General features: G+C 43.7%; 1 protein-coding gene, 1 long non-coding RNA gene and 1 pseudogene across 3 annotated transcripts in view; 1 reads left to right on the top strand and 2 right to left on the bottom strand.

The window, feature by feature from the left end:
- The window catches only part of LOC147317132 (uncharacterized), a 70,909-nt gene that overhangs the window by 6,836 nt on the left and 51,014 nt on the right, over positions 1–13,059 (bottom strand). The window lies entirely within an intron of this gene.
- Positions 7,364–8,544, top strand: LOC147317136 (L-selectin-like). 2 transcript variants are annotated; one of them, XM_086312868.1, is made up of 2 exons: positions 7,364–7,893; positions 7,999–8,544. In XM_086312868.1, the coding sequence occupies exons 1-2, from the start codon at positions 7,364–7,366 to the stop codon at positions 8,102–8,104; spliced, it is 636 nt and encodes a 211-aa protein (XP_086168994.1). In that variant the 3' UTR covers positions 8,105–8,544. The 2 variants fall into 2 exon arrangements, with proteins under 2 accessions (XP_086168994.1, XP_086168993.1); XM_086312867.1 differs by having other exon boundaries at positions 7,364–8,544.
- LOC147317135 (uncharacterized) lies at positions 9,561–11,605 on the bottom strand (annotated as a pseudogene).

The following is a 13,059-nucleotide window of genomic DNA, read 5'->3' as shown; positions in this document are numbered from 1 at the left end:
AAGTTAATGATGTTTAACTTTATTTTGTTCATAAGTTATTAGAGTTGCCAACCGTCCCGTCTGGTATTCAGAGAAAATATTACGCGTTTCTTATTGAGGTGAAAAGGAACAGTTTGTCCCGTAATTCAGCTACAATGAAAAAGGCACAAAGCTGGAGTTACTCTGTGTCTTTACGCTGCACAGCTGCCTCTTCTTCTCTCATTCTCCCCCCTCCCTCTCCCGTTTCTACTTCAATCATGAAACTGATCAATGATCAGCTGATCGGCTCTCTTGTTTGTTTATCGCCCACTTTGCGCCGAAAGAGGAAACCAGCGGATATTGCGCTAAACAACAGCAGCACGTTTAAGCTTGATCAGCTGTTGTTAGAATTTATTTAATATTAATTTCTAGTATCAGCTGATGTTTGCTGGAGCCACAGCTGTAAAAAAAGCTGCTGGTCATGATATGGTTTGGTTATGTGGTGAGAGGGAAACATGAAGATGAAACCAGGAGATGTCCTTACTGGATCATCAGAGCTGAACAGGTGATGGAGAAACAGGTTTACCTTTTAGGTGACATGAATGAGTTGAAGTTATGAACTGTTTCTGAGAGACAAATAACCCCAGGATCCTTTTCTAAGTAGCTGACAGCTGGTAACTGTGCAGGGGCGGGTCTAGCAAAGTGTTGCCAGGGGGGCAGGTAGGGCATTAACAGGGAATGGGGGGCACAAAGAAATACTTTTCTTTCTTATTCTCATTTAAAATGTCTAGCTTTTAAAAAATAATTATCTGAATCTTACAACAAACGATTGATAGATTGATGCATATATACCATCAAAACAGTGTACATCACTGTCACAACAGTGTTTGTTTTCATTCAAAGGCTTTATGATTTTTCCTATAATGGTGGGCCAGTCTCTAGTCAAAATGCCCGGGCCAATTTTCTTTCCCAGTCCAGCTCTGTATGCAGCTCATCTGCAGTCTGGTGTTACCTACATCTTCCTATTCAGAAGGCAGAATTTCTGAGTTCTGAGTACAATCGAAAGCACCACGACTGCAGTTTTTGTGTTGGATGTAAAAGGCGCACATGACGCTGTGACGTAGGCTAGAATCATGGCAGCAGTCAATGACGGTCCAGGCGTGGGATTTCTCTCGTGGAAATATGCACGTTATCATATCCTTTCTATTGGTAGGTGGCACAGTGCACTTGTGGCAAGTAAGCAAGCTAGAAGACTGGCAAAGTTATGGAAGAAACACATTAACAAGAGAATTCTGAGTAAAACCAAAGTTACTTTCCCTAGTAACTAGTTACTTTGAAAGTAACGAGTAACTTGAAGTAACTGAGTTACTTTTGAGAGAAGTAACTAGTAATGTAACTAAGTTACTATTTTAAAGTAACTTACCCAACACTGGTCTTGAGTGCCATCCGACGAGCTGGGCTGCGGCTCAACCCCGCAAAATGCCGGCTGTTGGCGAGAGAGACCACGTTCTTGGGCCATGTGATCAGCGCTCGAGGTGTCGCCACTGACCCCGCAAAAGTGGCTGCGGTCCGGGACTGGCCGACTCCCTCGAACGTCCAAGAACTGCGGAGCTTCCTGGGCCTAGCCTCCTACTACCGTTGGTTCATCAAGGGGTTCGTGACGATGGCCAGCCCCCTCCACCGCCTGACTGACAAGGGACAGCTGTTTGGCTGGGGGGAGGCCTGTGCTGCTGCTTTTGCACAGCTGAAGGAGGCCCTCACCAGAGCCCCAGTCCTGGCCTACCCCGATGCCCGGCAACCTTTCATTGTAGACACTGATGCTAGCAATGTAGGAGTCAGGGCGGTCCTTTCCCAGCAGGACGAGGCTGGAGAACGGGTGGTGGCGTACTTCAGTCGTGCCTTGGGGCGAGCCGAGGGGAACTACTGCGTGACGCGGCGGGAGCTGCTGGCCGTAGTGCTAGCGGTGCGGCACTTCCAACCATATCTGCACGGCTGCCGGTTCCTCCTGCGCACTGACCATGCATCTCTGACTTGGCTCCTGAACTTCAAACACCCAGAAGGGCAGGTGGCCCGCTGGCTGGAGTCCTATGACTTCGAGATCCAGCATCGGGCAGGTCGACAGCATGGCAATGCTGATGCCCTCTCCAGACGGCCCTGCGTAGTCGTTGAGTGCCGCTACTGCCTGCGACAGGAGGAGCGGGCCCATGGTGGTGTTGCACCAGGACAGGCTCTCACCATACCGATCGCTCGCTCCGGCAGACGCCGGGGCAGGGGATGGTGGTGGCACCCCATGTTCTGACCCGAGTGACTTTTCCCCCGCCGGTCGTGACCGGCCGGTGCGCCAACAGAAGGCACCTGGACATTTGCAGGACTTTGTGTGGGGTAATGGGGTCGTCGGGGACGACTGACCCCTTAGGTGGGGGCTATGTAGCGGGTCAGGGCTGTTTGGGGTTCTGTTTGTACAGTTATGTTTTGTTTATGTTGCTATAGTGACGGGTGACGCCCTCTCACTGCGACAGTGTGTCCTTCCGGGGTCAGAGGGCGCCCTGTGTGTTGTTGTTGTTGTTGCTGTGCTGTTGCCGCGCTGAGCAGTTAGCTAGCAGCAGTGTTCTTCTGCAGATGTCAATAAACGGCTGTGCTCCCTGGCTAGCTCACGGGAAGCAAGACCAAACGATACCTCCGTCTCCTCCTTGTCTGAGCTCGCCACAATATATATATATATATATATATATATATATATATATATATATATATATATATATATATATATATATATATATATATATATATATAAAAACACCCAGCACGCCCCTGCGGGCGGTTTATCCTTCAAGCTCGGGTCCTCTACCAGAGGCCTGGGAGCTTGAGGGTCCTGCGCAGTATCTTAGCTGTTCCCAGGACTGCGCTCTTCTGGACAGAGATCTCCGATGTTATTCCCGGGATCTGCTGGAGCCACTCGCCTAGCTTGGGAGTCACCGCACCTAGTGCTCCGATTACCACGGGGACCACCGTTACCTTCACCCTCCACATCCTCTCGAGCTCTTCTCTGAGCCCTTGGTATTTCTCCAGCTTCTCGTGTTCCTTCTTCCTGATATTGCTGTCATTCGGAACCGCTACATCGATCACTACGGCCGTCTTCTTCTGTTTGTCTACCACCACTATGTCCGGTTGGTTAGCCACCACCATTTTGTCCGTCTGTATCTGGAAGTCCCACAGGATCTTAGCTCGGTCATTCTCCACCACCCTTGGGGGCATCTCCCATTTTGACCTCGGGACTTCCAGGTTATACTCGGCACAGATGTTCCTGTACACTATGCCGGCCACTTGGTTATGGCGTTCCATGTATGCCTTGCCTGCTAGCATCTTGCACCCTGCTGTTATGTGCTGGATTGTCTCTGGGGCATCTTTACACAGCCTGCACCTGGGGTCTTGCCTGGTGTGATAGACCCCAGCCTCTATGGATCTTGTACTCAGAGCTTGTTCTTGTGCTGCCATGATTAGTGCCTCTGTGCTGTCTTTCAGTCCAGCTTTGTCCAGCCACTGGTAGGATTTCTGGATATCAGCCACCTCCTCTATCTGCCGGTGGTACATACCGTGCAGGGGCCTGTCCTTCCATGATGGTTCCTCGTCTCCCTCCTCTTTCTTGGGTTTCTGCTGCCTGAGGTATTCACTGAGCACTCGGTCAGTTGGGGCCATCTTCCCAATGTATTCTTGGATGTACCTTGTCAAATCCTGGACTGTGGTGCTGACACTCACCAGTCCCCGGCCCCCTTCCTTAGCGCTTAGCGTACAGCCTCAGGGTGCTGGACTTGGGGTGAAACCCTCCATGCATGGTAAGGAGCTTTCTTGTCTTTATGTCAGTGGCTTCTATCTCCTCCTTTGGCCAGCCTATTACCCCAGCAGGGTACCTGATCACGGGCAGGGCGTACGTGTTGATGGCCCGGATCTTGTTCTTACCATTCAGCTGACTCCTCAGGACTTGCCTGACCCTCTGCAGGTACTTGGTGGTTGCAGCCTTTCTAGCGGCCTCTTCATGGTTCCCATTTGCCTGCGGGATCCCCAGGTACTTGTAACTGTCCTCTATGTCTGCAATGTTGCCTTCTGGTAGTTCAATCCCCTCAGTTCTGACTACCTTCCCTCTCTTTGTTACCATCCGACTACACTTCTCCAGTCCGAACGACATTCCAATGTCATTGCTGTATAGCCTGGTAGTGTGGATCAGTGAATCGATGTCTCGTTCACTCTTGGTATACAGCTTGATGTCATCCATGTACAGGAGGTGGCTGACAACTGCTCCGTTCCATAGTCGGTATCCGTAGCCAGTCTTGTTAATGATCTCACTGAGGGGGTTCAGGCCTATGCAGAACAGCAGTGGGGACAGAGCATCTCCTTGGTAGATCCCGCACTTGATGGTGACTTGTGCTATGGGCTTGGAGTTGGCCTCTAGTGTTGTACGCCACATCCCCATTGAGTTCCTGATGAAGGCTCTTAGGGTCCCATTGATCTTGTACAATTCTAGGCATTCCAGTATCCAGCTGTCGGGCATTGAGTCATAGGCCTTCTTGTAATCAATCCAGGCAGTGCACAGGTTTGTCAGTCTGGTCTTGCAGTCTCGGCTGATTGTTCTGTCTACCAGTAGCTGGTGTTTTGCGCCTCTGGTATTCTTGCCAATTCCTTTCTGTGTCCCGCTCATGTATTGGGTGTTTTTATATATATATATATATATATATATATATATATATATATATATATATATATATATATATATATATATATATATATATATATAAGTATGATTTGTAGCAATCTTCCTTCCAACACAGTGTGTTTGTTGTGATTCATGGCCTGCTAAAATGGTGCTGCTCTCCCATAATGCATTGCGGCGTGACGTCAACTCTAATGCCCTAAAGGTTGTCATGTGACATTTGTGGTATCCCACATGTGGTCTCTTATTGGAATTTCTTTGTCAGTGACATTAACTGGAAAAGAGTATGGACAATTCCTAACAAGTATCTGGTAACGAATAAAGTGAAGGAAGTTTCATTTAAAATACTGCATAAATTGTATCCTGCTAATCATTACATGACAAAGTTCAAAAGGGACATAAATGTGAACTGTGGATTTTGTGGAAGCCATCCTGAGACTGTGCAACACCTCTTCTGGATCTGTTCATATGCTAGAACATTTTGGAAAGACTTCAGTAGATTCATTGCTGGACATCTATATAAAGACTTTACTGTGAAATGGGAAAATGTTGTATTTTGTTTCTTTCGAAGGCAAAAAAAAAAGAAGATGTTTACTTTATAATAAACTTGTTAGTTATCTTAGCTAAATTTTATTTTCACAAATGCAAATACAGTAACGAAAAACCTAATTTTAAACATTACTATAATGATGTTTTATGTTACATAAAATTGATTAGTGGATCACTTAACACTTAGACCCCCGGAGAGCAGTCATTTTGGTTTTCTACCTTAGACCCCCGCGGAGTCATCATTTTGCGTTTCTACCTTTAAAAGCCGGAGAGCAGTCAGTCAAATGCTGGAGTCATTCATATGTATATTAGGTCGTTACCTAGGAATTCTGGAGGGAGGGGAGTGGGGGTGAGTGATTGAGGGGGTGGGGGAGCTGCTAAAAGCTGTGAACTTCCTTTTGTGTTTCATCTTGATGCATTCTCAATCATCCAGGGAAATAAATCTCCAAAAGTCACCAACTTGGAGTGTTTCAGTTTGCCATCTTGGGGAGAAATCAACACACATGGGTGTATGTCCTTTGTTGCTGACATTTATTGATAAAAACAGTACAAAAAACCAACCATTTGTACACATATTTACAAATAATTCAACATTGTCAGCAATCACTCACAATCCTGGCACTGCCACGGTATCTGTCGTCTGCATTTACCACATGTGTACCTGTAGCAGTGAACACATCGCACAGTGGCCTGATTTTTTTTGCATCTGTGTTTGACCTGACACGTGGCCCTTTTTCCAGGGCTCGGTGTGGAGGGTTCTGCCCGAAGCAACTGATCTTTTCTTGCCTTCTTCGCAGCTACATGAGAGTGAGCCAACTCTGTTGCAAGCGCCACCAGGAAGTCCACCCGTCTTTCCTTCGTCCCGGTGCATGCTTGATACAGCACATGTGCATTCAGTGCTGCCATGTCAATCATGTTATAAAACACGGCGACTGGCCAGCGCCGTGTTCCTTTGCGGACAGTGTACTCCCGAACCATCTGGTCCATCACATCCACGCCACACTTTGTTTTGTTGTAAAGGGTGACAGTGTTTGGCTTTCTTTTGGTGGTGTTATCAGTCTGAACCACGCTGTGCATGCTGCTAAGAATATAGACTGTCTTCTTCCGTTTGGCCGCATACGCCGTCAGCGTGGCAGCAGAGGTTGAAAACACCTAAGAAATAAGATAAATTGTTATTTTCATAGCCCTTTTACACACAATGAAACACATAAACATAGAACCACAAAAGACCTGCAACATAGCTGAGTGGTGAATTCATTGCGATCTGTCTGTCTAGTGGATTGAGGAATTTCCCTGCGAATCTTGTTGACTGTGCCGAGGATGGTGGTTTTCCGTCCAAGAAGTTTTTGCGCAAGTGAAAGCGATGTGAAAAAATTGTCCGTGGTAACATTTCTGCCCTTGTCTAGGAATGGTTCCATCAGCCTCATTACTACATTTTCAGAAAGTCTCTCCCCAGTGGGACGACTGGGGTCCTTGCCAAGATATGGGAAGACATTGCAAATGTACTTGGATTTTAGGTCGCAAGCCACCCAAAACTTGATCCCAAACTTGTCCGGTTTACTTGCAATATACTGCAGGAAACAGCACCGAGTCTTTGATGGGAAAAGCTGTTCATCACAGTAACTAATTTGAACTCGAATTAAATTGCTTATGTTTAAACAAGCTTTCACTTTCATGGATTTGACAAGATGCTATAATATGTAGTAGTAAAGTAAGTAGAACTTTCACGCTATTATGAATGTTTTATATTTACAACTTTGTACACTTTTGAGATAATTATACGTAAATGGGAGGAGAAAATATGTGTACCTCTAGAAGTAGTTTAATTAGTTGAAGTTAAAATAAAAGATTTAACCAGATTCAAAAACTTTAATTTAATTTATGAGATGAAAGTTTCATTTAAATTGTTTTGTACTTTAAAAATCCACCTTAGTCCAGTTTCATTTTACAATGACTAATAAATACATGAGCTGCTTGAACAAGTATAAGTCAGAAGTCTGTGTCCCTACTGCTGAAAGCAAATAGGTTCTTAGAATAAAAGGGATGTCCTGTTATGCAAATACTTTATGACATGCTCACATCTCCAGCATATATCTTACAAACGTCTTGGGCTCCTCATTGCTATGAAAGATTCTTCTAAAGACGACAACAATGGATGAACTCTTCACCTTCATCCTGCTCTTGCTGAATTTGTCTGGAACGCTTACCAAGTACATTTATGTTGACCAGAAAATGGATTGGCTTGAAGCTCAGAGTTACTGTCGGCAGAACTACACAGACCTGGCCCCTGTAAGTACTGAGAAGGATGTCAACAAACTAAAGCAGCTCTCCAGAAATGTCACTCACCATATCTGGATAGGACTGGTGAGAAATTTGCCAGGTAATGAGAACTGGAGATGGTCAGGAGGTGAAGTGGTGTCCAGGAATTTCTGGGCGGAAAATCAACCTGACAACTGTCAGGGTAATGAAGATCGTGGCTGTATGCAGGAAAGCAAGTGGTACGATGCAACCCTATTGTATCAAACAACCTTCTTCTGCTACAGTGCAGAAGTGGTGATGGAGGAAAAGACTTGGGAGGAAGCCTTGGAGTACTGCAGAGAGCGCTACAAGGACCTGGCCAGTGTGGCATCTGAGACCGAGAAGCTGCTGATCCAGAAAGAGCTGAACACACTTAACACCACTGAAATCGTCTGGATTGGCTTGCGTTTCCTGCCTGGGGACTGGCTCTGGGTGGATGGGCAGGAGATGGACTACGAGGCCTGGGGTCAAGGGGGAAAACCAATGTGTCCACAACCCAATATGAAGTGTGGAGCCCTACAGGTGACAGGAGCCAATAAGGGTGCTTGGAAGGCTCGTGACTGTGAGGACAGACTACATTTTGTTTGCTACTAAAGTAGTTTACTTTGCCAACTTCATTTGAATTAGCCTTTATTTACCTACGGTTAGCACAAATCTGTGTTTTATATATTTTATTTAATTGTATTTTCCCTCTTGATGTCTAATCTAGTTTCATTTCGATCGTGTGAGCATGACAAAGTCACCTTTCCATCATATTATAAATACTGTTTCATCATTTCTTTTCCAAAATCCAAAATCAGTTTAGTGTCACAATTTCAATTGATTTGATTGATTGATTGATTTATTTTTGATCACCTGATCTTGGCTGCTGCTGCTCCGAGGTTTACTGCTGTTTGTGGAGTTACACAACTGAAGGTAACAAAATGTAAGCAGATGTTTCATGAGTTGTCCTGTTCCATCCTCTACACTGACAGTACACTCTTTATGCTGTCTTTTTACTAGATAGTATGGAGGTGGAATTCAGTCAATGAATCTAAGCATCATCAGCTTAATATCAAAGTCATCTCTGCTATACTTAATGTAACTTACACAGCTACATATTATTAATAACATTTCCAGCAACATTCCAATCTCCAATCTTTAAGCAACAAATATCTTAGATTACAAAAGTCACCTGGTTGTAATTACTAAATTGATTTACTTTTTCTTACTAATCCCGAAAAGTTGATTCTGTTCATCTGGACGTAGCGTTTTCAGTGGGAGAAACGTTTCGTCACTCATCCAAGTGACAGAAAAGGTTTCCTCAACTCTATAAACAGCGGGTTTGCATAATGACTGGAACTAACACCACTGAAGAAAAATGGGCTGTGAGGTCAGTTTCCTTGTCATTAAAATGCAAATTGTCATGACCATTGATCAATATATGATATATGTAAATGTTTAAATACAGAATACCTGTTTAAAGATGTCCCAAACACATTTACTGTGTAAGAGTATTTTTGTCTAATATATTTATAAACTCATTTACAGTTGATTATTTGCATGCCTCAATAGAGAAGCAAAAATGTTTATAATTAATTCATCACCCACAGCCCCCTGTGATCTATCCATCTGTGTGACTGATAGATATGATAGACATGACATACATTTGATGTTTACACAAAAATAAATAAAATATTCAACAAGCTGTAGACTTTTCTTATTATCGGGGTGAACATGGCCAGTGTCCAGCAGCCACGCCTCTGTCAGTGAGCCCCGGGCAGCTGTGGCTACAATGTAGCTTGCCATGACCGGTGTGTGAATGAGTGAGAGAGAAACCTCTGGCAGAACCAGGCTCAGTGAGGGGTGGCCATCTGCCTCAAACCGGTCTTGGGGTTTTTAAAATGATTCACTGGATGTGAAATAAATTGCCTTGTTTGAATTGTTTGTTGTTAGGCAATTTAAAGGCTCACTTTGATGTCAACTAATACACTTACATGGTCCAAATAATTTGAAATAAATATTTACAGGCAATCCTGATGGATTCATTTGTTTTGTCTGTGTGTGACCCCTAAGCTTGACCCACAGAGGAAAAGAAGCTTCTGATGAAAGTTTGACTTTCCAATATAGTGATGGCATACTCTTTGAAGACCTTAATAATGAGCTATTAAACGTATCTGTGGTCTAATGTCAGTATGACATCTGGGTCTTTCCATTTCTCAATGAGAGACTTGTACACCATATTAGTGAGAATTTACCATTTTCAGCAGGGATTTGAATTTTTTTAATTCTAGGCCAGATGGCATCGGCTTTTTCAGAAGAGCAGGACGAGTCAGCATTTTGAATGACATGCTTCACCAAGTTCTCGATACAGATTTCCACAGAAGACCTGTTTTTTTAACCTTTTCAGCCGCACTCAGGGCTGGATTCTGCATAGACTCGATCAAGTGCTTTTAATTATATGGATCTGTTTCCCGGTACTGGGTCCCGGTCATTCAGTAACATTAGTAAATGTTTTTATTTACAAAATGTTTTGCTATGGAGCTCTTGGTAAATGGCCTCATCAATCCTATTTAATTTATTTTTCATCTATATGCAGGTCTTTGATCCTGACGTCAGACAACATGTTGTCAAAGAGTAAGTTGTGGTGTGGAACAGGTGGTTTGTAGTGGGACTTTTCTGCAGCATGTGAGAGCACAGCATGAATAAGTGCTCGCACACTCCTTTTCATCAGCCTCAAAAGAATTGCCACTAACAGCAGATGGTAATTTTTTTCCCCCAGTATTTGAAATATATTAGCTCAAACTCTTGTAAAAGTGTTTTGGAAATATTTTTAGTATCTGGTAGTTGGTCTCCATCATCTTCAGTTGTTCCACACCATGTGAATAACCTTGTTAGTAGGTTTCGCTTCTTTCGGAAGAGGTGATCTTTGAATATAGGAATGACCACTTCTTGTTGCGGCTGAGCTACGGCTAGTGCAATGATCACAAGATTAGGTAGAATAACAGCAGCTTTCTAATGCCTTTAAAAGATGCTACAGTAGTTGGAGTTTGTAAGGGTGCCATTTGTGAGTAGCTAATATCTGCCGAAGGGATGTTCGACTAATGCCACTCTCCAGTGACATGCGGCGAGTGCTACGCTGTGGGCTCTTGCTGAATGAAGCTAGGACAGCCACTGATGTTTCTTCATTAGTCACAGTTTTATTGCGTCCACATTTTGGCAAATCCAACACTGAACCAGTTTCACGAAACTTAGCAAGCAGTTTGCTGACTGTAGCATGGGAGATGGGTGGTCTTGTAGTAGGGGTGGGTTTTGATAATCGATTTATCGATTACAATCGATTCTGGCTTGGATAACGTGATATTGATTCATTAAAATCCTGAATCGATTTTTTAATATAAATTTGTTTTGCCTTAAAAACCAGAATCTCAGGTGAAACCTCAGAAAATTTTGACAACGACCAAACAGCTAAAACAGTAAATGAGAGCAGGTACACGGATTCTGCTCAAAGGAGTAAACACACAGCGTGGACCCGCGGATCAGAATCAGTGAGATGTCGCCTATCTCACCCAAAAGCACGGACACGGTCGGGGCTGAAAGATCCAAACTATGCTTCACGTAAACATCGTCATGAATTCCCTCTGACTTTTGCTGTTTTGCTTCCACCACAATAAAATCACACTTTATGCACAGCTCACTCTCTCTTTCTCAGTGTACTTCAAGAACAGTTTCCCGTCTAAAAATCTGTTTTCTGCATTATTCGCTTGCTTGTTACGCACAAGTGATGTGCGATACCACTGATTTCCTTTCCGATCCGATACCAAGTAATATTCAGGGTGGCATCGACGATACTGATCCAATATGATACTTTGTACAAAAACGTATTTTATTTATTGTATCTCAAATTATAGCGTCATAATGATTACAGGACATCAGATTACTTGTTCTTATCACTTAATAATGCAGAGTTCATCATATAGAAATAAAAAACCTGAAGTCTATTTGAACACCTTGCCTGCCTGCAGCACTAAAGGACTCCATGAGAAACGTCTGTCTCGCCCTAGCAGCACCTGTCCCTCTCCTCCTCTTCAGTTCATCTCAACATACGCGCCTCATATTCTGTGATATGATTTACTCTGAGGTGTTTGACAAGGTTAGTGATGTTGCCACAACCATACATGCCAACCCTGCTGATTTTTCTGGGAGAATCCCGAATTTCAGTGCCCCTCCCGAAAATCTCCCGGAGCCACCATTCTCCCGAATTTTTCCAGATTTTCCACCCGGACAACAAAATTAAAAAACCATATCGCAGAATTCATAGCGCGGCCCAGCCAATTCCAGTTTCCAACAATGGCGGCAGCGACTTAGTTTTAATATTACTCTTATTTCTCTTTCTGGGTCGCAAAATTTTTTTTAACATATTTTCAGGTGAGAATGTAGCTGTGTAAACTTCAAATATCTGAGCCGACCGACACATCGTTTTCAAACCCCCGCGGTCTTTCACCACTCGGGTTAAACATGATATATAAGTCACTTTGATAACTTAAAAATGTTATTGTTTGGCTTTTTCAGTGTTTTATTTGTCCGTGAGTAAATCGGTTTGGCTGAGATTAAAGTTATTAGATTAGATTAAATTCAATTTAACTGTATTAATCCCTCGGGAGGGTTTTCACACAGCTGAATAAACGTCAAACAGAAAAAGATTAAACAGAAGAGTTTACACCAGCGCCCGGTTATATTTTAGATAGCAAGGAGCCGACGGCAGAGTTTCACTCCACTGAGGGAGCTCGTGACGTACTACCCGGCTTTCCGGGTCCTCAGGGGGAAGCAGCCTCTGAATTTGGACACCCCCGCTGTTTCCGGGCCGGCCAATAATAACGGGGACATTTAACCTATTTTATCCGATAAATAAACCCTGTAAAATGTATCCCCCCCCCCCCCCCAACAGCCCTTTTGAATGTCTCCCTAGTATGCCCACAACACCTCACTCTTGGAGCATAAATGCTCAATCAACAATCATTTATTTCCATACAATTCAACAATAAGAGCATTACAACGTCCGGACGGGAGAGATGCCACCAGAGGGTCAGGCACATGTCTCAAAATGGTGACCGGTTGCTCAGCTTTTTATAGTCTCTAGTGGCCCCCAGCTAGTCGTAAAAGCCAAAACATCACATTTTTTCTCTGTTACAGCGCCTAAGTTATGACCTCGGCAGTTGTTTCTCTGCTTTCTGTAAGGTGGGGGTGTGGAATGTGGTCTATCTATCTCCCCTGTCTTTAGACACAGAGTCTCCTGCTTACAACCTTCTCTTCATGATTCAACGATTAAGCATGTCAAGAAAACAGTGTAACACATTCCCAGCAGATCAAGGATACAGAGTGATGCACATTTATCTAATGAACTAATATGTGAATATGTTCTGTTAACTCAAAAGTATAATGAGAACTAAACTACATACAGCTCACACACTCTATATTAAAGGGTATAATGTGATCTACAGCAGTATTCTAATTCAACTACTTTGATTACATATATAAGGTAACATATAATAACAGAATAATTTAATATT

Source organism: Aulonocara sp. 'chitande type north' Nkhata Bay, linkage group LG12 (genome assembly GCF_057382095.1).
Source record: "Aulonocara sp. 'chitande type north' Nkhata Bay isolate Kocher_YH1m ecotype deep benthic linkage group LG12, A_spYH_male_GT1.1, whole genome shotgun sequence".
NCBI lineage: Eukaryota > Metazoa > Chordata > Actinopteri > Cichliformes > Cichlidae > Aulonocara > Aulonocara sp. 'chitande type north' Nkhata Bay.
This window is presented reverse-complemented; position numbering and strand designations above follow the sequence as displayed.